General features: G+C 39.3%; 7 protein-coding genes across 7 annotated transcripts; 1 reads left to right on the forward strand and 6 right to left on the reverse strand.

Annotated features, from left to right (window-relative positions):
* Positions 1-6,412: 6,412 nt before the first annotated feature.
* Positions 6,413-6,821, forward strand: N7516_000645 (uncharacterized protein; the record flags this gene model as incomplete). The annotated part of the gene is made up of 2 exons (XM_057213367.1): positions 6,413-6,595; positions 6,627-6,821. 2 exons carry the CDS (start codon positions 6,413-6,415, stop codon positions 6,819-6,821), a joined length of 378 nt encoding a protein of 125 aa, XP_057075250.1.
* A 240-nt stretch (positions 6,822-7,061) lies between these two features.
* Positions 7,062-7,295, reverse strand: N7516_000646 (uncharacterized protein; the record flags this gene model as incomplete). Its single annotated transcript, XM_057213368.1, has 1 exon — positions 7,062-7,295. One exon carries the CDS (start codon positions 7,293-7,295, stop codon positions 7,062-7,064), a length of 234 nt encoding a protein of 77 aa, XP_057075251.1.
* A 29-nt stretch (positions 7,296-7,324) lies between these two features.
* Positions 7,325-11,776, reverse strand: N7516_000647 (DUF3723 domain-containing protein; the record flags this gene model as incomplete). The annotated part of the gene is made up of 3 exons (XM_057213369.1): positions 7,325-10,882; positions 10,931-11,223; positions 11,359-11,776. 3 exons carry the CDS (start codon positions 11,774-11,776, stop codon positions 7,325-7,327), a joined length of 4,269 nt encoding a protein of 1,422 aa, XP_057075252.1.
* Positions 11,777-18,014: 6,238 nt separating this feature from the next.
* On the reverse strand, positions 18,015-18,803 carry N7516_000648 (uncharacterized protein; the record flags this gene model as incomplete). The annotated part of the gene is made up of 1 exon (XM_057213370.1): positions 18,015-18,803. The coding sequence occupies one exon, from the start codon at positions 18,801-18,803 to the stop codon at positions 18,015-18,017; it is 789 nt and encodes a 262-aa protein (XP_057075253.1).
* A 1,561-nt stretch (positions 18,804-20,364) lies between these two features.
* N7516_000649 (uncharacterized protein) lies at positions 20,365-20,661 on the reverse strand (the record flags this gene model as incomplete). Its single annotated transcript, XM_057213371.1, has 1 exon — positions 20,365-20,661. The coding sequence occupies one exon, from the start codon at positions 20,659-20,661 to the stop codon at positions 20,365-20,367; it is 297 nt and encodes a 98-aa protein (XP_057075254.1).
* Positions 20,662-20,670: 9 nt separating this feature from the next.
* N7516_000650 (uncharacterized protein) lies at positions 20,671-21,431 on the reverse strand (the record flags this gene model as incomplete). Its single annotated transcript, XM_057213372.1, has 2 exons — positions 20,671-20,903; positions 20,954-21,431. The coding sequence occupies 2 exons, from the start codon at positions 21,429-21,431 to the stop codon at positions 20,671-20,673; spliced, it is 711 nt and encodes a 236-aa protein (XP_057075255.1).
* Positions 21,432-22,142: 711 nt separating this feature from the next.
* N7516_000651 (zinc finger BED domain-containing protein) lies at positions 22,143-23,016 on the reverse strand (the record flags this gene model as incomplete). Its single annotated transcript, XM_057213373.1, has 2 exons — positions 22,143-22,907; positions 22,963-23,016. 2 exons carry the CDS (start codon positions 23,014-23,016, stop codon positions 22,143-22,145), a joined length of 819 nt encoding a protein of 272 aa, XP_057075256.1.
* Positions 23,017-23,468: the final 452 nt, after the last annotated feature.

A 23,468-nucleotide genomic window follows, 5' to 3' on the forward strand; every position in this document is an offset into this window, starting at 1 on the left:
TTATAAGTACAAGTGTCTTATATGTCAAAGTGCAGGGTTGCATACATGGATTTACATGGTATTATACCATGGAAGATTATGTAATCATAGCTTAGTCATAAACCGCACAGAAACAGCAGTTTCTATTATATAGAAAATGCAGAGTTCTCTATATCAGCCCTGAGGTATATATATTTCAATACGTTAGATTTCTGTTAGTTATAAGCCCGGCTTTATTCTATTAATCAATTTAAAGATCAACCCTACTTCTAATCGATACTAAGGTAATTTACCTAGCGACGAAGCAACCCCTAAATCGAAGAAAAATCGGAAATCTATCTAAATCATAGCCGATTATCTCTCCGCGGGTTTATCCTCCCGCGTTATCCTTAAGGACACCGAAACTTAGGATATATAGATCGCTAATATCGAATCGATTATAGTACAATTTAACGTTTAGGAGCTATATAATCCTAGTAAGGAAAAAGAACCGGAGATATAGAAAGCTCCGGTAGAGATTATATCGATTAAAGAAGCGGAAAAGAAATATAGCGATAAATAGGTCGATACTTATAAAGTAATTTAATCGAACTAGTCGATAAAGAATATATTTTATACCTAGGAAAAGAAGGGGTTAAGTATAATTATAATAGTAATCCGGAATAGCGTTTACGTAAACTTCTAGCTATTTATTATAGACTATAAAACTCTATATAGTCTACTCTAAAACCTTCGAGAAAGGTTCGCCTCGGAGTATAATCCGACCTATTCTACTAGGCTCTGTTAATAATAGAGAAGCCTAGATAGAGGGTTAAATAAAAATATAAATATCGATAAATAGCTATTAAACTAGGAGATAGTCTAATTAAGCTATAAAAGAGTAGGAATATTAGAAGTAAATAATACTTCGACTTAGTTCCTTAATATTATCTTAGTAATATTACCTAGATTCTACGAGATATAGACTCTAAGACTATAAGATAAAGAAGATATTAGATTTACTAAGCTTCTTAACCGGTATCGAGTATACTAGAAGATTACCTATAGTAAGCTAGTTACTAATTAACGGGGTATCTCTAAAGCTACTTTTTCGACTTAGTAAGGCTACGAAGAAGTAAAGCTAGCTAAGATAAAGTTAGCTAATATAAAGTTAGCTAGAGAAGAACTACTATTTAAATTAAAGCTATATCTATATAAATAGAACTATAGACGATATCTAGCTTAGAAGTATTAGGATATCTTTAATAAGGATAAACCCTCTAGATATACTAGAAATAAGGAAGCTAAGTAGAAATAGGAGAAAGCTATAAAGGCTAACCCTATTTAGAAAGCCTAGATTAATAAAAGGCGTTAAGAGAACCTATAAAGGAAGGTAGTATAGTAAGCAAATACTATCCTTAATAACGAAGATAATTTATTATATAGGTTCTTCTCTATATAAGCTACTAAGCTATAGACCGGCGTACTAAAGGTAGGTAAGCCTTAGGTAAGTAAGCCCTAGATAAGTAAGCCGGCGGCTAGTAAGTAAGCTATTCTAACCTCTACTAATATTATATCTACCCGAATTTAGGATACTAAGATCGAACCGATCGGAAAGCGGTAGGTAGTTAATACTAGCGTATAGATATATATCTATAATAATTAGGAGTTATTTAAAACTTTCGAAGATATATAGAGTAGTATTAGGGTAGGAGATACGGAAATAAGTATCGACGAGGTAGGCACTATAATAATCTATAATATTAGTATAATCGATAGTAATAAAGTAGTTAAAATAAAGCTATATAATACTAAGTACTCGCCTAATTTCTATAGTAATCTAATATCTAATAGATTAATAATAAAAGTAGGGCTAGTAATAAACTTTAGAAAGAACTATATTAAGATAACTATTAAAAAACCGGTATATAGAGTATATTAGGACTAAAAGTTAATATAGTTAATATAACTAAAGGGCTTCTAGAGCCTTAAGATATTAAAGGATATAGCTCTTATTATAAAGAAATTAATAAGTAAGCTAAAGTTAGAAGCTTTAATTTAAACTTAGTATAGGTATTTAGGCTATATTAGTTAGTAACGTCTTACTAAGCTAGTAGAGATAATTAAGGGGATTACTATTAAAAGCAATCTTAGTAAGGAGTAGGTATATAAAGCTTATTAATTAGTAGATACCCTAAAGTAGATCTCCCGCCGGAAGATAGGAGAGATATATAATATCTTTAAAAGGGTCTATTTCGACCTAATATAGAATTAAATAGCTTATAATAGGTATATTTAGTTAATATATTTTTATCTTAATAGTATTAGATATTATTTTGTCTTTACCTATACTAAGAAGAATAATTACTAGATTATTATTAGGAAGTTCTTAGTATTAATTAAGAACTAGCTAAAGATCGAGATTAGGATATTCTACTATAATAATAAGCGGAGTACGGGTCTCGAGGTTAAAGTAATAATAAAAGCTAAGGAATATATAATTAAGTATTCGCTAGCTAGCTTACCGGAGATAAATAGTCCTACCGAGAGATCTAGGGGGATAGTAGTAAGAACTACTAGAGTTCTAATTAATAATATAGATCTCCCTAAGAACCTATAGCTAGAGGTAATATATATAGTAATATATATCCTTAATAGGACTCCGATAAAGATTAGAGATTAATAGATTATACCTTAGAAAGAACTAATAAAGTATACCGTACTAGATAGTATCTATTACTAAGAAATCAACCTTTTAAATATAAGGTTATATAGCTATCTAATATACTTAAGGATTATTAAGAGAGTATAATCGGATAAGATAGTACCTAGAATAGAGATAGGATATCTTATAAGATATATCTCTAAGAACTTATATAAGATATAGTTCCTCTATAAAAGTTATAATAAAAGGGTAGACGTCGTTAGAGATACCGTTTTCGATAAATTAAAGAAGTATTCGAAATTAATATCGATACCTAAGGAAGAAGATACTATTAGTATTATAATAGATAGACTAGATATATAGCTATAGGTACTTACTAATAATAAAGTATAGGCTAAGATTAGTACCTAGATAGAAATACCTAGATTAATAGCTAGGATAGTACTATATAATAAAACTAAGTATACTAAGTAAGCTAGAGATAATATAATTAATATAGCTATTAATATAGCTAATAATATAGCTAATAATATAATTAATATAGCTAATAATCTAATTAATAGAAATAATAGAAATAATAATAAAGAAGAGGTTAGGTAAAGAACCCTACTATAGGTTAGAAAGGAAGTAGTTAGATTGCCTACCCTATAATTAATAATTAGACTAAGGGAGTAAATAAAAGAGTAAATAAATCTATAGAGAGGCCTATTAAAAAGCTTTCTAGGAAGCTTCCTAAATATACTATCCTCCCTATTATTATTAAGATTATTAATATTATTATTAAACCCTCCGATTCTATTAAATCTATCGATCCTATCGAATCCGGAGCCCTAAGAAGTATTATCGTTACTAGATCCGATCTCCGTAATCCTATCGATTGAAACTAGGGGGTAGATAGGGATATAGAAGTAAAAAATAATAAAGTAAGTAATAATAAAATAGAGATAAAGAGATAGCTATAAAGAAAAATAGTATACTTACTAGTACTATTATCGTCGTCCTACTAAGAACTATTCTATTAAGCGTCCTTCTAAGTATTATTATTATTATCCTAATAAGTACTAAAAGATATATTAGGTAATATAGATATATTAAATATTATTACTAATAGTAGATCTAGGAGACTAAGGACGGATCTAGATTATACTACCTACCTATTTCTTAATCTACTAAGCTTATTTTATACCTTCTCTATAGATATAAGTAAAAGATTCGATAAAAAGCTTTACCGAGATAAACTTCCCCCGCTACTAGAGAACTAGGTATAGATTAAGAAGTACTAGTTCGGAGAAGGATTTATAGTAGCGGTAAGCTTCGAAGTTTATACGCTTAAAAAGAAAGAAACCTATACTAAAGTATCTATTCCGAATTAAAATTAGAGAGGAATCTAGGTACTACCTTTAAAATAGGTCTTTATCTATAAATTTAATATAAATAGATTTCTTAAGAAGTTTAAAGTAAGAATCTACGTTAGAGGTAATCTTTAATAGATATCGATAGAAGAGAAAAGGGTAGCTATCTTAGCTATTAAAATAGCGAGAGCAATCTTTACTTTAATAGTAGTATTCGATCTTAATATAATATAAAGAGACGTAGTTACTATATTCCTAAACTTAGTGCTTTAAAGTAAGGTTTATATTAAGTACCCGTAAGGATTTAAAGTATAAGGTTAATACTAGCTACTCTATAGAGCTCTTTATAGCTTATAAATATTACTAAGATTATAGTAGTAAGAAGTAATAAGGATACTAATAAAACTAGACCTTACCTTAGTATCGGAAGATCTATATATCTTTATTAAGAATAATATTATCGTCTTCTTTTATATAGATAATATTATCGTTATAAATTATCTAAAGTATACTAAGTAGGTAGCTAAACTAGATAATAATATTAAGAAGTAATAGGAATTACGAGAACTAAAAGTAAACTAGTTCTTAAATTTCCGTATTATTAGAGATAGAGATTAGATAAAACTCTAGCTATACTAAGATAGCTATATTAAAAGTATAGTAGCTAAGTATAGCTTAATTACTACTAGGAAGGTAGGGTCCCTAATAAGTATAGGGACGGGGATCGAACCCCTTCTTCTATTCGATAGAGTAATATTACTAAATTAGATCTATAGTTTCTAGGCTAAGATTAGATCTACTTAGTATACTACTATTATCTCCCGGCTAGATACTATAAAAGCTATAGCTAAACTAGCTAAGTTTCTAATAAATCCTAGTCCGAAATATATCGATATTATCGACCGAGTGATTTAATATCTCTATAAAACTAGATTCTAGGCTATTAAATATAGTATTAGAGAATAATTAGACGAAATAAAGGGTCTTTAGTTTGCTATAAAATTAGTTAAATTTATAAGCGATACTTCGTTTAGAGATAATAAGGATAGGAAGAGTTCGGAAGGTTATATCTATAAGTTATACGGCGGTCTAATCGATTAGAAAGTATCGAAATAGAAGACGGTAATAATATTAATAACTAAAGCGGAGCTACTTACTCTAGTAGAAGCCGGAAAAACCGTCTAATAGTAGCGTCGAGTCCTTAAAATACTAGGCTTTTAACTAGATTATCTCTTATCTATTATATACGACAATTAGTAGATAGTCGATCTACTAACGAAGGAAGGATCGACGATATATATAAAGCTACGGTATATAGATATTAATCGATCCTAGATAAAGTAGGAAGTTAGTATAGGTAGAGTTAAAGTAGACTAGGTTCTAATTGTAGCGATGCCTATAGATAGCCTTACAAAGGCGCTTCTAAGATAGAAGCAGTATCTCTTCCGAGAGATGATTAGGATAAGAGAAATCAGGTATCTGATTTATCCAGAAGAAGTGGAAAAGAAGTGAAGAAATGAAGGATTTGGCAGCTCTAAAAGCTAGGAAAATGTAGGCTTTAAGAGCTAGGGGGTGTGTCAAAGTGTAGGGTTATATACATGGATTTACATGGTATTATACTATAGAAGATTATATAATCATAGCTTAGTCATAAACCGCATAGAAACAGTAGTTTCTATTATATAGAAAATGCAGAGTTCTCCATATCAGCCCTGAGGTACATACATTTCAATACGTTAGATTTCTGTCATTCCTGGCAAAAATCGTCAGAACTCGAGGGGTAAGATAGGTAGATAATCATACTCCTAGAATATTGGTTTGGCAAATGATGGCCTTTCCGGACGATGTTAAAAAAAAGACCATGCAAAGTGGTTGTATCTATACCTTCCCTTTACCTCTAGAGCGTGATCCCCGTTTCTTGTAGTCTATAGGGCCCCTGGCGACAATAATTCATAGTGCCAAGCGAACAATGTGGATAATAGGTCATCATAGGTTGCTTGACTAGGTTTCAAAATAAGCTTATTTCGGGTGTTCCTACAGTTAAGGACAGCTACGCTGATCCTAAACAGCTGCAAATCTTTTTTCCGTTTTCTAAACTTAGTAAGGGTTCCGGCAGCCAAGTTTGAACCGTCTATGTCCTAGGAGCTCGGCCTTCTGGTCTCAGTAATGATTATTCTATCCTGATGACTTTGCGGGATATATTCCCCTCTACAGAGAGATTATGAAAGCTCCAATAACAAATGATACTGTACAAACTAGAATATTTTGAGAACATTTAGAGGCAAAAAAATCTGTCCCAGGTTTGGAAGTAATTCATTTCACCCTGATCCTTCAGGAGCGATCCAGGCTAAACGGCACCAAAATGTCCTCGCAAAGATCGATTTCCTGAATAACCCTTTCACCCAAAAAATGGATTCAGTTTGGACTTAAATTAGACATGCATCCTGCAAGGTCACCACTGGAGACAATCATCGCCCAAATTTATTCCAAATTCACTATCGTTCAACGTGAATGCCACCGAAAGGACACCATGCTTCACGGCATGTCCCAGTATATCAAAGCAATGCAGCAGCGAAACTGCAAACTTGATGAGAAATTGAGAGTCGTGGAGGCTCAGGTGGTAAGTATGAGACAAGCAAATTTCTGTCAAGGGAAAGCCTGCAGATGTAAAAGCTCAATCGTATTGGGCTCGGATCTTACACCTTCAAAATGAAACCTATCAGATTATACAAATCAAGCAGGACGGCCTTGGGCCTAATTCCTACGAGGGAGTCTTCGGCCCATCTTTAAGTATGTCTTGTACACTTGCATTATCACAACAACCGATTTTCGGACAACGGCTATAAAAAAGCCTATGAAAGCCTACGCTGAACATGGATATCCAATAGACATAGCATGACAGCCTCTATAGACATTGAAGTTGGTACTAAAGTCCTAGTGGGCCACCTGGCTGCCAAAGCCTCTCATACATTGATACATGGCCATCGAGGCCCAATAGGAGGAGTCTAGCATCCAAGTTGGCCAGTGACCAAGTACCAACAATCTAATGCCAGTAAGTAATAGATGACTGCCCACTATCGTAAAGCCTACATCAAATGGACATGGTGAAAGGGCGGTGGCACAAGCGACAAGGGCCAAGACCCGGTGGCCATGAGCACGGGTCGCCAGTTGACGGCCAAAGGGCCCGACTGGCTCATGGTCCACGGCTCATGGGCCAGCTGGGCCGTTTGGCCGTCAACTGGCGACCGAGCGGGCTTACTATCTTGACAGGCTAGGGAACACGCAGCTAGAATCCTCATTCGATCAAGATCTGGGTACATTGGAGTAGATATAACTTATTAGAACTATGCTAGTGGTCACTACCCTCCGCTAGAGCACGCGAAACTGAGTTCATGTTCTCCTCATTGCGAACCAATTCGGGACCATACGCCACAAAAATGGTGTTTGTGCCATCCTGGACAGCTGCATCAAAGCATTGCGCAGGGGGAATTGCGCGAAGGTTTTGATCGTAGAATGTTACCGGAACATTCTCCTTCGCTTTCTCCCGGGCGAATGCTTCCACCGCCACTGGATTGGACGGATTGACCGTGATCTGATGAATGACGTAATCCCATCCGCCCTGATCATCTCTTCCCCTGAAAATGATCCGAACATTTTGGTCTTCCTCACGTCGCCACTCATGATCAACAGTCTCGTCTTCAATCTGTTTGGGACGAGAGGCAGCGATATTCTGGCTATCATTCTCATCCAGGTCGTTTAGCCGAGTCGACTGGTTTTTGCCGTGCCAACGTGGATGAGCCAACAATTCCTGTCGCATTGTATCCACTTTATCGGGATCTCCGGATTCCCGTTCTGAAGTAGCAACTTCGGTCCAGTTTGTAAAGTCAATTTGCGTGACGGCTCTTGGTTGCTTGATTTCCTTCTTGGGGCGATGGACCTTCTGCTGGGGGCGGTGACCAAACGATTGCCTTCTCTGTGTGCCCGACGACCCATCAACATTCATATCATCGGATGATCCAGGGCTTAATTCCTGTGTTTCTATCGGCTGATGGTTTACCGTTGTTGATATGGGAGCTGTGTATTTATCGTGGCCTTCTTCTGCCTGTGCCCCACCTGGGGTAGCCTGAGCTCTGCGCGATATCCCCTCGTTACGAGGGCGTTGGACATCCTTCCGGGCACGGTGACCAAACAATATCCTTCTCTTCCTACCTGACGGCCCATCCACGTTCATATGATCAGATGGTCCAGAGATTTCCAGAGGCTTCGGGGTTTTGCTCTGATGTCGTGTAGGGGCATGAAGCGCTGATGGCGTGTTAGATCGCCCTCTCTCTCCATCGCTACTATTATGGTGAGATGCGAAAGCATCCTGGGATATAGACGGCTGTTCTTGCTGTGTTTCGATCGGTTGATCGTTCACCGTTGTTGACGTGAGAGCTGTGGGTTTCTCGTGGCCCTCTTCCGCCCGGGCCCTACCTGAGGTAGCCTGAGTTTCGGGCGATATCCTCTCTAGAACGTCGTCCACAGACGGCTGCTCAGATGTTGGCTGCGCAAAAACGACACCGTCTCGTCTTGATTGCAGTCTGAACTGTATAGAAGGTTGCGACAAGTCCTCTGTGGTATATTTGGAACGTGCCAGTGTACTCGTCAAATTTTCTGATAAATTGGTCCCGTCATCCACTACTGGCTCTGCTTGGTTTGCCACGTTATTCTCAATTGTTGTTTGGAAAGTGCTTGGCTCGTCGTCGTGCGTTGATGGGGTGGCTCCATTCCCCATAGAATCCGAAAATTCCTGACTTTTGCCTCTCCCGGGGTCAAAAATCCCCGCGGAGGTTGTAACGGTTGTATCCCAAGGCGACTGGTGTTCCGTATATGCTTTTTGGTATTCTCTATCCGCTAGATCGGATTCCTGGCCTTCATTGACTTGTGGCGGCTCAGGAGGCATCTCTGAAAAGTCGATTTGGGTCACTGGCCTGGTTGGATGCCCCGGGCTGGACATCTCGCTTGGCTGCAATAGCTCGCCGATCTGTCTTTCTAATGCATCCTGTGGTTGCTCAGAAACAGAAGGCCTTTCTCGCTTCCTCCGCTGCGCCACATCATATGGTCTATATTTGGCATCATCTCGCCACCGTGAACGTTTACTGTCTCTCCTGGATGGCCCATGCCCCGGGAGAGCAACGGCTTGTTGAGTTGCCAATTCTGCAGACTCCAGTTCCCCGGTGTTCTCCACAACTGCATCCTCCAACACCTCGTTTGTTGCCATTTCTTCCTCGCGTTGGTAGGTCGATTCCCACGAATGCTCACCCGGAATGTCTTGCTCGGCAATAATTGTCGCTAAGCTCTGGCTTTGTGTATCCTGCATCTGCTCACGCGCAATTTGGCCAGGCATCAGTGAGTTGTCGGCTTGGGATTCATGAGTCGGGTCCCCGGCACACTCAATGTCCGGTTCGTGCGGCATCTCCGTGTCGTCATCTGTACCAAGTTCCGAGCTTTGTTGCAAATGCTCACCGAAATCGATTCGGTACCCTTCCTCTTCTCCTGATGTGGACGACGGATGCGTCTCATTTGAATGGTCGCGTATGCTGTAAATCCTTTTTGGAGAATTGGCCGACGCGTGCCATTCTAACTGTGGATAACGCGAGCGAGGGGATTGGTGGTTTTCGCGCCTATGCCCATGGCTCTGCTTCCTCCCCTTCTTATGTTCTCGCGTCCGCTTCTTTTCCCGTCGTTCATGTCTCCTTCTCTCTTCTCGATGCCGGCCATAACCTTTTTCTTTTCTGCGCTTTTCTGGTTCCCTTGTCTTCCGATATACTTTCCTTGAAGGCACCTCCTCTTTGCTAAATTGTGATATCCTTTCAGAGCCCTCCTCGGCGACGAAAAGTGGCGACATAGGATGCCGATCCGTGACACTTGGTGAAGTGAATGGTAACCGGTTGAAGAATGTATAATACACACACTGTCTAACAAATAAAGTGGAGACCTTTTTGGTGGTCGATGGCCATGCGGTATGGAGCTGGTCAATAAAAAGAAACCAACGATCTTGCCTTTGAGCCTTGACTTGAGGGTAACCGCATTGATGTCTGATTTGAATTTCTCTACCATCAGTAAGCCCCCTCTCAGGGTCACAGTTCAGTGGAGAAGCCTGTTGAAAGCACTCAGCTACGCGATCCACGAGTGAATCAAAGACATCATTGTCATATTTGTATTGCTCGTGATCTCGCGCCTTCAAAAGCGCCTCGCGTGCGATTTGTCGATCCGGGGACTGCTTCAGCAGACTTTTGATTCGGTCAGATCGAAACCCCAGTCTCCGAGCCAGAACTGCCAGGTCGTAGAGGATTCTAGGATCTGCTTTCTCCCAAGCTTTCACCACATCATCCTGGTTTTCAGGTTCCTTGGCCATTTTCAGATAATGGCGCATAGCATACAGCCAGAGTTGCCGATAAGCGAGCTCCGCACGGTCGGTCTCGTGACCTTTGTATGGCCGAAACTTTGTTTCGGAAACCTGAATCAAGCAGTCGCCGCCTTCAGAGTGTGGTTTCGAAAAAGCATTTCGCACTGCACGTTTGATAGTCGGTTGTTTTTTGTTCAGTGAGACAATTCGCTTCAAGCAATTTGCGCAAGACTCCAGATACCACACATTCCGGAAAAAAGTGTAGAGTGATGGAATTATGCGTTTCCTTGATTTCATTAATTTCCAAATCGAGGTACGCTCAGCCGAAGTGAATGCCGAGAATGCTTCGCCGCTCAGAACAAGCCCTTTTGCAAGCTTTCTATCTTTGTTAGACACTCCAGGAGCCAGGAGCTGCAGAGACTGTATTGTCCGAGGATCGATTTTCAACATTTTTGAACGCTTATGCTTTACCAAAGACGACCAGTATTCGTACAGATCATTCAAACCGATGACCAATTCCTGCCCTGATTAGCCATTCGAACAAAAGTCCCGCGCCATAAAACCAACCTCATCGCAACCAATGGCCAAAGCACGGGAGATTGAGCAAATCTTCATTCCATGCTCGAGTAGAGCTGGAAGTGCCAACAGAGAATTCACTGCGGCCCGTACATCGTCATGAGATTCAAGCTGCTGGAAACGCTTCAGTTTGTTTGGTGAAAGACGGGATTTCCACCGTTTCTCAAAGTGAGCATTTGCCTCATGTTGATATTGACGAATCTTACGGTAGATTTCGCCATCAGTCGGCGTTTTCTCGTTGCAGTATTCATCAACAAGCGTCGCTTGAAGCGAGGGGCTTATGTCTGTATGTTTTCAGTGTCACCTGCTGCAAAAATCCTCGATTTAAAGTTTAGCAGCGGTCTCAAGCCGGCTGATTTTCGAGTGCTTGAGGCAATGGAAGGCAATAGGTAGGCTTCGGGAAAACGGAGTACACGTACCATCTAGGTATAGATTCACTGTCCACCACTGATCGCAGTCCGCCAAAAACTCTTCACCAGCTTTCAAACGATGCTGTCCGTGCAGACATTTTACTTCCCCACTGGGAAATTGCAAGTGAGGATATCCATCGGATGTGTCACTCATCAGTTGCGCAGCGCTCACTCGCGCCTTTTGGAGTGCATCATCTAGACTGTGGCTCGATACGACAGCAGTTACATGGTTAGGAACATCCAATCTTCGACAGCCTTCTTTGCTGAAGACTCCGCATAGTCTATCGACGTTCCTTGGATCCAATGCCCGACAAATAGAATTGTGGGGCACAATCTGGCTCAGGTTGATTAGAGCTATCCCTCGGTATTTTTTATTTCGTTCGCTGATCACACGACGTTCATGATCTGTGTACATAGACCGTTCCATGACAAGAAACCAACTGTTTAGTGAGAAGCATTATCAGCGGGTTGGGGAAGGGTTGTACCTCTATTTATCGTTTTACTCGGCCTCGGCAATAGGAAATCCACCCCCACCGCTTCCAAACTTTTTTATTTTATTTTCTTGAGTGATTAATTAATGCGGAATTTGATGGCTCACTCAACCAAGCCACCAAGCACTATGTATAATGACAGAAATCTGACGTATTGAAATGTATGCACCTCAGGGCTGATATGGAGAACTCTGCATTTTCTACATAATAGAAACTGCTGTTTCTGTGCGGTTTATGACTAAGCTATGATTATATAATCTTCCATGGTATAATACCATATAAATCCATGTATGCAACCCTACACTTTGACATACCTCCTAGCTCTGGCTTTCAGAGCTGCTAAATCCTTTATTTCTTTACTTCTTTTCTACTTCTTCTAGATAAATCAGATGCCTGATTTCTCTTATCCTAATTATCTCTCGGAAGAGATACTGCTTCTGTCTTAGAAGCGCCTTTGTAAGGCTATCTGTAGGTATCGCTATAGTTAGAACCTAGTCTACTTTGACTCTACCTATACTAACTTCCTACTTTATCTAGGATTAATTGATATCTATATACCGTAGCTTCGTATATATCGTCGATCCTTCCTTCGTTAGTAGATCGACTATCTACTAATTGTCGTATATAATAGATAAGGGATAATCTAGTTAAAAGCCTAGTGCTTTAAGGACTCGACGCTATTATTAGACGGTTTTTCCGGCTTCTACTAGAGTAAGTAGCTCCGCCTTAGTTATCGATATTATTACTATCTTCTATTTTAATACTTTCTAATCGATTAGACTATTATATAACTTATAGATATAACCTTCCGAACTCTTCTTATCCTTATTATCTCTAAACGAAGTATCGCTTATAAATTTAACTAACTTTATAGTAAACTAGAGACCTTTTATTTCGTCTAATTGTTCTCTAATACTATATTTAATAGCCTAGAACCTAGTTTTATAGAGATATTAAATCACTCGGTCGATAGTATCGATATACTTCGGATTAGGGTTTATTAGAAATTTAGCTAATTTAGCTATAGCTTTTATAGTATTTAGCCGGGAGATAGTAGTAGTATACTAAGTAGATCTAATCTTAGCCTAGAAATTATAGATCTAACTTAGTAATACTACTCTATCGAATAGAAAAAGGGGTTCGATCCCTATCCCTATATTTATTAGGGACCCTATCTTCTTAGTAGTAATTAAGCTATACTTAGCTACTATACTTTTAATATAGCTATCTTAGTATAGCTAGAGTTTTATCTAATCTCTATCTCTAATAATATAGATATTTAAGAACTAGTTTACTTCTAGTTCTTATAATTCCTATTACTTCTTAATATCGTTATCTAGTTTAGCTACCTACTTAGTATACTTTAGATAATTTATAACGATAATATTATCTATATAGAAGAAGACGATAATACTATTCTTAATAAAGATATACGGATCTTCCGGTATTAGGGTAAGGCCTAATTTTACTAGTATTCTTATTACTTCTTACTACTATAATCTTAGTAATATTTATAAGCTATAGAGAGCTCTATAGAGTAGCTAGTATTAACCTTATACTTCGAATCCTTATAGGTATTTAGTATAAATCTTACTTTAGAGTATTAAGTTTAGGAATATAGTAACTACGTCTCTCTATATTATATTAAGATCGAATACTACTACTAAGGTAAAGATTGCTCTTATTATTTTAATAGCTAGGGTAGCTACCCTTTTCTCTTCTATCGATATCTATTAAAGATTACCTTTAACGTAGATTCTCGCTTTAAACTTCTCGAGAAATCTATTTATATTAAATTTATAGGTAAAGACTTATTTTAAAGGTAGTACCTAGATTCTTCTCTAACTTTAATTCGGAATAGGCACTTTAGTATAGGTTTCTTTTTTTTTAAGCGTCTAAACTTCGAAGCTTACTACTACTATAAATCCTTCTCTAAACTAGTACTTCTTAATCTATACCTAGTTCTCTAGTAGCGGGGGAAGTTTATCTTAGTAAAGCTTCTTATCGAATCTTTTACTTATATCTATAGAGAAGGTATAAAGTAAGCTTAGTAGGTTAAGAGATAGGTAGGTAGTATAATCTAGATCCGTCCTTAGTCTCCTAGATCTACTATTAGTAATAATATTTAATATATCTATATTACCTAATATATCTCTTAGTACTCGTTAGGATAATAATAATAATACTTAGAAGGACGCTTAATAGGATAGTTCTCGGTAGGACGACGATAATAATACCGGTAAGTATACTATTTTTCTTTATAGCTATCTCTCTACCTCTACTTTATTATTACTTACTTTATTATTTCTTACTTCTATATCCCTATCTACCCCCTAGTTTTAATCGATAGGATTACGGAGATCGGATCTAGTAACGATAATACTTCTTAGGGCTCCGGATTCGATAGGATCGATAGATTTAATAGAATCGGAGGGTTTAATAATAATATTAATAATCTTAATAATAATAGGGAGGATAGTATATTTAGGAAGCTTCCTAGAAAGCTTTTTAATAGGCCTCTCTATAGATTTATTTACTCTTTTATTTACTCCCTTAGTCTAATTATTAATTATAGGGTAGGCAATCTAACTACTTCCTTTCTAACCTATAATAGGGTTCTTTACCTAACCTCTTCTTTATTATTATTTCTATTATTTCTATTAACTAGATTATTAGCTATATTAATTATATTATTAGCTATATTATTAGCTATATTAATAGCTATATTAATTATATTATCTCTAGCTTACTTAGTATACTTAGTTTTATTATATAGTACTATCCTAGCTATTAATCTAGGTATTTCTATCTAGGTACTAATCTTAGCCTATACTTTATTATTAGTAAGTACCTATAGCTATATATCTAGTCTATCTATTATAATACTAATAGTATCTTCTTCCTTAGGTATCGATATTAATTTCGAATACTTCTTTAATTTATCGAAAACGGTATCTCTAACGACGTCTACCCTTTTATTATAGCTTTTATAGAGGAACTATATCTTATATAAGTTCTTAGAGATATATCTTATAAGATATCCTATCTCTATTCTAGGTACTATCTTATCCGATTATACTCTCTTAATAATCCTTAAGTATATTAGATAGCTATATAACCTTATATTTAAAAGGTTGATTTCTTAGTAATAGATACTATCTAGTACGGTATACTTTATTAGTTCTTTCTAAGGTATAATCTATTAATCTCTAATCTTTATCGGAGTCCTATTAAGGATATATATTACTATATATATTACCTCTAGCTATAGGTTCTTAGGGAGATCTATATTATTAATTAGAACTCTAGTAGTTCTTACTACTATCCCCCTAGATCTCTCGGTAGGACTATTTATCTCCGGTAAGCTAGCTAGCGAATACTTAATTATATATTCCTTAGCTTTTATTATTACTTTAACCTCGAGACCCGTACTCCGCTTATTATTATAGTAGAATATCCTAATCTCGATCTTTAGCTAGTTCTTAATTAATACTAAGAACTTCCTAATAATAATCTAGTAATTATTCTTCTTAGTATAGGTAAAGACAAAATAATATCTAATACTATTAAGATAAAAATATATTAACTAAATATACCTATTATAAGCTATTTAATTCTATATTAGGTCGAAATAGACCCTTTTAAAGATATTATATATCTCTCCTATCTTCCGGCGGGAGATCTACTTTAGGGTATCTACTAATTAATAAGCTTTATATACCTACTCCTTACTAAGATTGCTTTTAATAGTAATCCCCTTAATTATCTCTACTAGCTTAGTAAGACGTTACTAACTAATATAGCCTAAATACCTATACTAAGTTTAAATTAAAGCTTCTAACTTTAGCTTACTTATTAATTTCTTTATAATAAGAGCTATATCCTTTAATATCTTAAGGCTCTAGAAGCCCTTTAGTTATATTAACTATATTAACTTTTAGTCCTAATATACTCTATATACCGGTTTTTTAATAGTTATCTTAATATAGTTCTTTCTAAAGTTTATTACTAGCCCTACTTTTATTATTAATCTATTAGATATTAGATTACTATAGAAATTAGGCGAGTACTTAGTATTATATAGCTTTATTTTAACTACTTTATTACTATCGATTATACTAATATTATAGATTATTATAGTGCCTACCTTATCGATACTTATTTCCGTATCTCCTACCCTAATACTACTCTATATATCTTCGAAAGTTTTAAATAACTCCTAATTATTATAGATATATATCTATACGCTAGTATTAACTACCTATCGCTTTCCGATCGGTTCGATCTTAGTATCCTAAATTCGGGTAGATATAATATTAGTAGAGGTTAGAATAGCTTACTTACTAGCCGCCGGCTTACTTATCTAGGGCTTACTTACCTAAGGCTTACCTACCTTTAGTACGCCGGTCTATAGCTTAGTAGCTTATATAGAGAAGAACCTATATAATAAATTATCTTCGTTATTAAGGATAGTATTTGCTTACTATACTACCTTCCTTTATAGGTTCTCTTAACGCCTTTTATTAATCTAGGCTTTCTAAATAGGGTTAGCCTTTATAGCTTTCTCCTATTTCTACTTAGCTTCCTTATTTCTAGTATATCTAGAGGGTTTATCCTTATTAAAGATATCCTAATACTTCTAAGCTAGATATCGTCTATAGTTCTATTTATATAGATATAGCTTTAATTTAAATAGTAGTTCTTCTCTAGCTAACTTTATATTAACTAACTTTATCTTAGCTAGTTTTACTTCTTTATAGCCTTACTAAGTCGAAAAAGTAGCTTTAGAGATATCCTATTAATTAGTAACTAGCTTACTATAGGTAATCTTCTAGTATACTCGATACCGGTTAAGAAGCTTAGTAAATCCGATATCTTCTTTATCTTATAGTCTTAGAGTCTATATCTCGTAGAATCTAGGTAATATTACTAAGATAGTATTAAGGAACTAAGTCGAAGTATTATTTACTTCTAATATTCCTACTTTTTTATAGTTTAATTAGACTATCTCCTAGTTTAATAGCTATTTATCGATATTTATATTCTTATCTAACTCTTTATCTAGGCTTCTCTATTATTAACGGAGCCTAGTAGAATAGGTCGGATTATACTCCGAGGCGAACCTTTCTCGAAGGTTTCGGAGTAGACTATATAGAGTTTTATAGTTTATAATAAACGGCTAAAAGTTTACGTAAACATTATTCCGGATTACTATTATAATTATACTTAACCCCTTCTTTTCCTAGGTATAAAGTATATTCTTTATCGACTAGTTCGATTAAATCACTTTATAAGTATCGATCTATTTATCGCTATACTTCTTTTCCGCTTCTTTAATCGATATAATCTCTACCGGAGCTTTCTATATCTCCGGTTCTTTTTCCTTACTAGGATTATATAGCTCTTAAACGTCAAATTATACTATAATCGATTCGATATTAGCGATCTATATATCCTAAGTTTCGGTGTCCTTAAGGATAATACGGGAGGATAGACCCGCGGAGAGATAATCGGCTATAATTTAGATAGATTTCCGATTTTTCTTCGATTTAGGGGTTACTTCGTCGCTAGGTAAATTACCTTAGTATCGATTAGAAGTAGGGTTGATCTTTGAATTGATTAATAGAACAAAGCCGGGCTTATAACTGATAGAAATCTAACGTATTGAAATATATGTACCTTAGGGCTGATATGGAGAACTCTGCATTTTCTACATAATAGAAACTGCTGTTTCTGTGCGGTTTATGACTAAGCTATGATTACATAATCTTCTATGGTATAATACCATGTAAATCCATGTATGCAACCCTGCACTTTGACAAGGAACACTATTTCTGGGGATTTTGAGATGTGAGATGACTCAGCTGAAGAAATCTAGTTAAAAATCGGTAGCTATCTCTCAATTCACCAATCTCTAATTCACCATTTCCTTTGAATTCACCACTCCCTCTCAATTCACCACTCCCTCTCAATTCACCACTCCCTCTCAATTCACCACTCCCTCTCAATTCACCACTCCCTCTCAATTCACCACTCCCTCTCAATTCACCACTCCCTCTCAATTGACCACTCCACAACAAACTCGGTTTTCGCACTCCGCGTGCTATATCCAGCTATGTCCAGCTATGCCATGCTATGTCATGCTATGTCAGTGGTATGTCCAGCTATGTCAAATCACGTGTTTTGTAGCGTACCTCGCTCCAAGAGATTCAATCTTGCTTCTAGTGTAGAGAGTTTCCCACTAAAAGAGCGTACCTGTTCCTCAAGAACATCAATCTTGTGCCGTAATATACGATCATGCGCTTCATCCGTAGGTGCCGGTGCACTCGCCACCGGAATCACCACTTGAGGAGATCCCATCTCCACGTCAGATTCAAATGAATCTCCAGTTACTGAAACGTCAGAAACCGTCTTGCGAGAACGCACGCTCAACTGTGTGTCCAACTTGTCTCCAAAGACAAACTCTTGACCAGAGGCTTGAGTAGAGATCCAGCACTGCCAGCTGTCTATCCACGATCGTAGTAAATTAACGCCCAGCCGGGCCTTTGGTGCTTCCACCCAGTGTGGGACATACGCCGACGAAATGATATCCGTCGCTCCAACACGTATCCTGTTGCCAACTCCTGGCAACTCCAGCCATCGCCCACTGCGACTGGTGCGATGCTCGAACCTCACAACGACCGCCCACCAATGGCGCGGGGAGGACTCCCGTTTTCCCTTACGGGAAGGAACAGAGACCAGTACTCTGGCTCCGAAATACTTGAACTTTTCCTTGTGGTACCCGCCCGCGAGACCAACTTGAAGCCTTGCTTCAAAGTCTTCAATAGACTCTTCGTCATCCGCGTTCCAGAGGACCGCTATGTACTGTCCACGAAATGCTGTCGTGGATTTGCTTTGCGTTGCTGGGACCAGCACGTGCGACACTTCTATCGACCCTGGTAAGGGAACACCATGGTACTCCATGGTGGGTCAATTCTTTGAACTAACAACCCCCATTACCTGGGGGACGATATACATCTATATACATTGCGCTATTACTTAGCGCTTCACGTGAACTCACGTGGTACTGGCACCATGTGCCAAGAATTACTCCTTCGGGTAATTTTTCTCGGTGTTTCAGACTCATGCCAAGAGTTCCCCTTCTTGGGAGCGGTCAGTCTTTGACCGCCCGTACACGGGTGGCAGTACACTGCCGTGACCGTACCGTACCCGGTACTAACCCCTTCGGGCGCGCTTCGCTAGAGCGCTATCCGGCCTATGGCCGGATGCCCCTCCACGATACCCGTGGATCCTCCCCGTTCCCAAATTTCCGCTAATCTGGGAATTACGTCGAGCCTGTCGACGTTTTGGGGCAATGTTATACTAGATGTGGATCCCACCTCTGCCCAAAAAGTCTACCAATCGCCATCCAACGGAACAACTCGATTGAATAGTCCTGGTGTATTTTATTACCATAAAGGCTGTGATTACCCAACAATGAATCCTCAGCATGAGAAATATCAGCATTATTGTATTTCACTCCTGGATTCCGTATGGGAAGGAGTTATCACCCTTTTTTTGGAATTACAACAAATAGTGAGGAAGTTCCGAGGTCAAAGGCGAACATTCAAGCATGATTGTGGTGCCTCATAACAGGCCCGCCTATACAGTTTCATCCTTGCCATATTAAACCAGGGGCATGACCCATGCGGCCTCCAAAATACTGCGGACAGTGTATTGGGGGCTATATGGCTCCTAGAAGCGGCGCATATATACGCCAATCTTTCCCGATTGGGCGATTGTAGAAGGCGTAAACAATTAAGTTGTCAGGGGACATGAAATTTTGGAATGCGCCCTATCCGAGACGGTGATCGACGACCCCGGTAGTCTCCGGCTGCCTTTCATGCTTGGCCTTGGCCAGTGTCCTGTAGCTGAGATGAGAAGGGCTTGTCCCCTCATTATCAGTCCAATTAGAGGGCAGTCCGTTGCACGATGTTGATCTGACGGTTAAATATTTAGCGGCACATGTGGGTTAAGTAAGCATCGGCTTGTGGGGTTTCGGGAATTGAAGCTGATTTGAACAATGCCATTTGTGACTTTCCTGGACTGACGAGAGAGGATAATAATTGCTGTTTAATCGGGCTACTTGAGCGACAGCTTCAATTGATGGGCTTTCTATTTATGGCCTTCTCATGTACTCCCGCCCTCTGACGGTTTCCGTGCTGATTCCTTGAAGTATCGTGCCCTTGCGTTGCGGATGCTCACCAGATCTGTGTTTAAATCGTTCTTCATTGTTAGCACTAGACCCTTTGGTCCATTTTCCGGGTAGTCAATCAACTGCAAATTCTTCACATCTTTACATTTCATCTCGGAGAAAAAAGCAATGTATTTTCTATATGGATCGTAGAGCAGAATGTATATCCGATGGGCAAAGATTTGTGTTCCCAGGGGCTGATATGGCCATAAGGGACGACACTAATTTTGCAGGCTAGGCAGGTTTGTGGATTCTAGCGGACACATACTGGAGAAGAATGATGACACGCCGCTAGAGCATTGTCATTCTACCCGAAAACCGTCTCCAAATCCTATTGAGGATCTGCGTGACAGGTGATGGTAGGAATGAGTCCTCCTCGCTCTCGTCCGTCATATCCCGTCCCAAGTCATCCGCAGATGGACTTTCAAGGACCCCTGTGGCTGCCTGGCTGTTCTTGTCGTTTTTGGGGTGTCCATCATAACCAGCCTCGGTCGAACTCCGTTCATCATCGCTTATCGGTTCAGGCCTTTCTGCCCTTACTCCAAACTCCTCCCATTCTTCATCACCTACCGTGTTACGATCCACCATATTGATCAATTACTTGTCTGATTTCGACTCCTCCGAGTACGTGTACATCACGAGGTCACGCATGGTCGACTCATCCAAATGTCCCCTATGGACATGATGGATCTTCTCTGCCATGGCAAATAGTCGTTCCGAGCCAGCACCCGTAGTCGGAATGGAGAGTAGATCGCGAGCCAGTCGAGCGAGAACAGGCCATTCGTGTTGATGATCTTTCCAGTAAGCGCGTGGCGAAATATTCACAGCCCCTACGGTGTGTCAGTAGTCAACAAGAGATATGCCAAGCAGTTGTTCATACCTTCTCGAAGATATTGACCAACTTCATCTTTCTGATTCGTTGAACTGGCCACCAGACCAGTCAATGGGTGCAGAATCCGGTCGTGTTCCAACAAATGCGGAGAACGAGACATTCCATTTACGTAAGATAAGCTCGTAGGCATTTGCGGTCGGTACTGTAAATGAAAGATCTTTAGATATTCAATGTAGCGCTCGGGGTGGCCCAGGCATGATGACGTGGCACCATCGAGAGCGGAAACCTTGTATTGGGGCGCAATCAAAGTCCCAGTTCCATACATAATCCCGAAGCGTTGGAATGTCTTTTCGTAGAGCTCTCCTAGTTCTATCTTTATGTTAAGCAACGCCCGACGTAGTTTCTGTTTCCACGGAGCTGATTTTCCGCCTAGTACTTGGATTGACTTATCGATGTGCACCATAAGTGTCTTGAACAAAAAATAGGCTTTGTGGACTGTAGCATCTTTTGAGGCTAGGAGGGCCATAGTAAAATGAACGAATGGCGTTGTCAGCTGGATAAGATATTCAACCTTGCGCCACTCTGTATTCTATACTCTCAATTTTAGATCGCCGCTCTTGCGATAGTATTGATCGATATATCTTTGTAGTCTCCCCGCTCGCTTCAACATCAACAACGCCGAATTCCAGCGGTTGTTCGCATCGTCTAACGGCAGGAGTTCCATCCCCGCGGGCTGGAGACACAGAAATTCATCGCGCCTTTGGGGGCTCTTGTTGACAAAGTTTGCAAACGATCGAATCTGCAAATGCTAGGGTCAGATTCCTTCTCGCCGTGATGATGGAGGGGCGTTTACCTTTTCCAAAATCCTCGCTATTCCTGCCTTATATGTTGTTTCGATTGAGTAAAAACCACGCGATATTGTGCGCTCATCCTCAACCGTTTCCCCTTTTGGGGCATTGGTGATGTTTTCGATAAAATGTCCAAGACAGAGCTGAATGGCCTGCACTGTTCTAGGAACCCCAGCAAAGCATTGACAAGAGCTGATACCACCAGAAGAAGTGAGCTTCTCTTGTAATGACAGCACTAGTTTCTCATCGACCCTATAGTCGATTGTCACGCTGAATATCCGACGAAGCAACCCTTTTTCTTCGATCAGTCCAAGTATTTGATCACTAGGGTCATTCCCTGTCTCGGGCCTGCAAAGTAGTTCGAATCCAAGCAGCACCTCTCGGTAGGACTACTTTTTGTCAAAGTAATATGCAATAATAGCCATGAACTCCTGCCCGAGCGGACTTTTCCAACAGCACAAAGCAATCGATACTTTGGAATCTCCGGGCAGATCCTGCAGCTGTGACTCTTGGTAGGTGGTTGCCGTGTCGTGAATATGCTGGAGGAGTTGCTTTGACGATGGAATTTCTAGAACTTGAGGTCCGGCATAGACTAGGTCCAACAATTCTCGGAATGTGGGTTCTTCCGTAAGCCCAAAAGAAAGGCTTGCGGACATAATTGTCCGCAGAAGCTGTTCTTCGAGCTGTGCTTTTGTGAATCTGCTCCTCTTTGGTGAAAACTCTGCTCGGGCCTGGATTGGGCCTGGGGTGACAGCAGAACTAGGGGCCTTCTCCTTGCCTCTGCGACATGAGTTGGATTTCAAGTGCTTGCCCATCGCGCTTGTCCCATGAGATTTGTGATGTGGGTGATCAAGCGTCGCGAGGCAAGAACGACAAATAACTTTCGGTCTACCGGACCTGAGCTCTGCCACTTGGTCAAAATGCTTCCACACCTCCGAGGAACGCGACTCCGCTGACCACTTTACTTTGGATTTTCCTCCTTTGGTCAGCTGTCGTCCATAGTCGGTGTCCAGCCACCACGATAAAAATTCGTTCTCCCGGGCGGTCTCGTAAAGCACCCAATTTCGGCGGGCGGGTGCAAACCGCGTGAGTTTTGCCGAGGGACTTCTGGGCCGGGCTTCCATAGTTACGATCCTTGAGGGGCCAGTGAATGGCTTGAAGTCGTAAATTAGATTAGCATCGGTTGACCGACTCCAGGTGATGACATACCGAAGACCGCGATCTTGTGACCGACGACGAATCTGAGGCGCCAATTGAACACATCGCGCTGAAGGGGTGTAATACTGGAAGGAGAGCCGCCAGAATAAATATAATCATAGGCAAAGCAAGCGAGACTGGTATTAGATTTTTATGGTAGAGTGACCAATACGTCCCGGGAATCAGTCATCGCATTGAACATTATATATCTTGGTCTTCTGACTAATCTGTTCGCTCTTTGCCCTGATTGTTGAGGTTGATGCATTCCGTGGCCAGATTGAGAAACCATCGATGGTGGATTTGAGATGGTAAATTTACAAGTCCTCAAGCATGTAGATAGCCCGCAAATTGAACCACCAGCGGCTTCTACTGTCTCAACGTCGGCAAACGTTGCAAAATGTCTCACCGCATCCCCGTTGATGACTCTATCGGATTGTTGATATTTCACTACCTTCAAGATCGTCCGGTTATAAATGAAGCCTGCGCGATACGTAGGGATATCTTGAGCGGTGAAAATC

The sequence above is a fragment of the Penicillium verrucosum genome (assembly GCF_028828655.1).
Source record: "Penicillium verrucosum strain IBT 35672 chromosome Unknown utg000001l_segment0_segment0, whole genome shotgun sequence".
Taxonomy (NCBI): domain Eukaryota; kingdom Fungi; phylum Ascomycota; class Eurotiomycetes; order Eurotiales; family Aspergillaceae; genus Penicillium; species Penicillium verrucosum.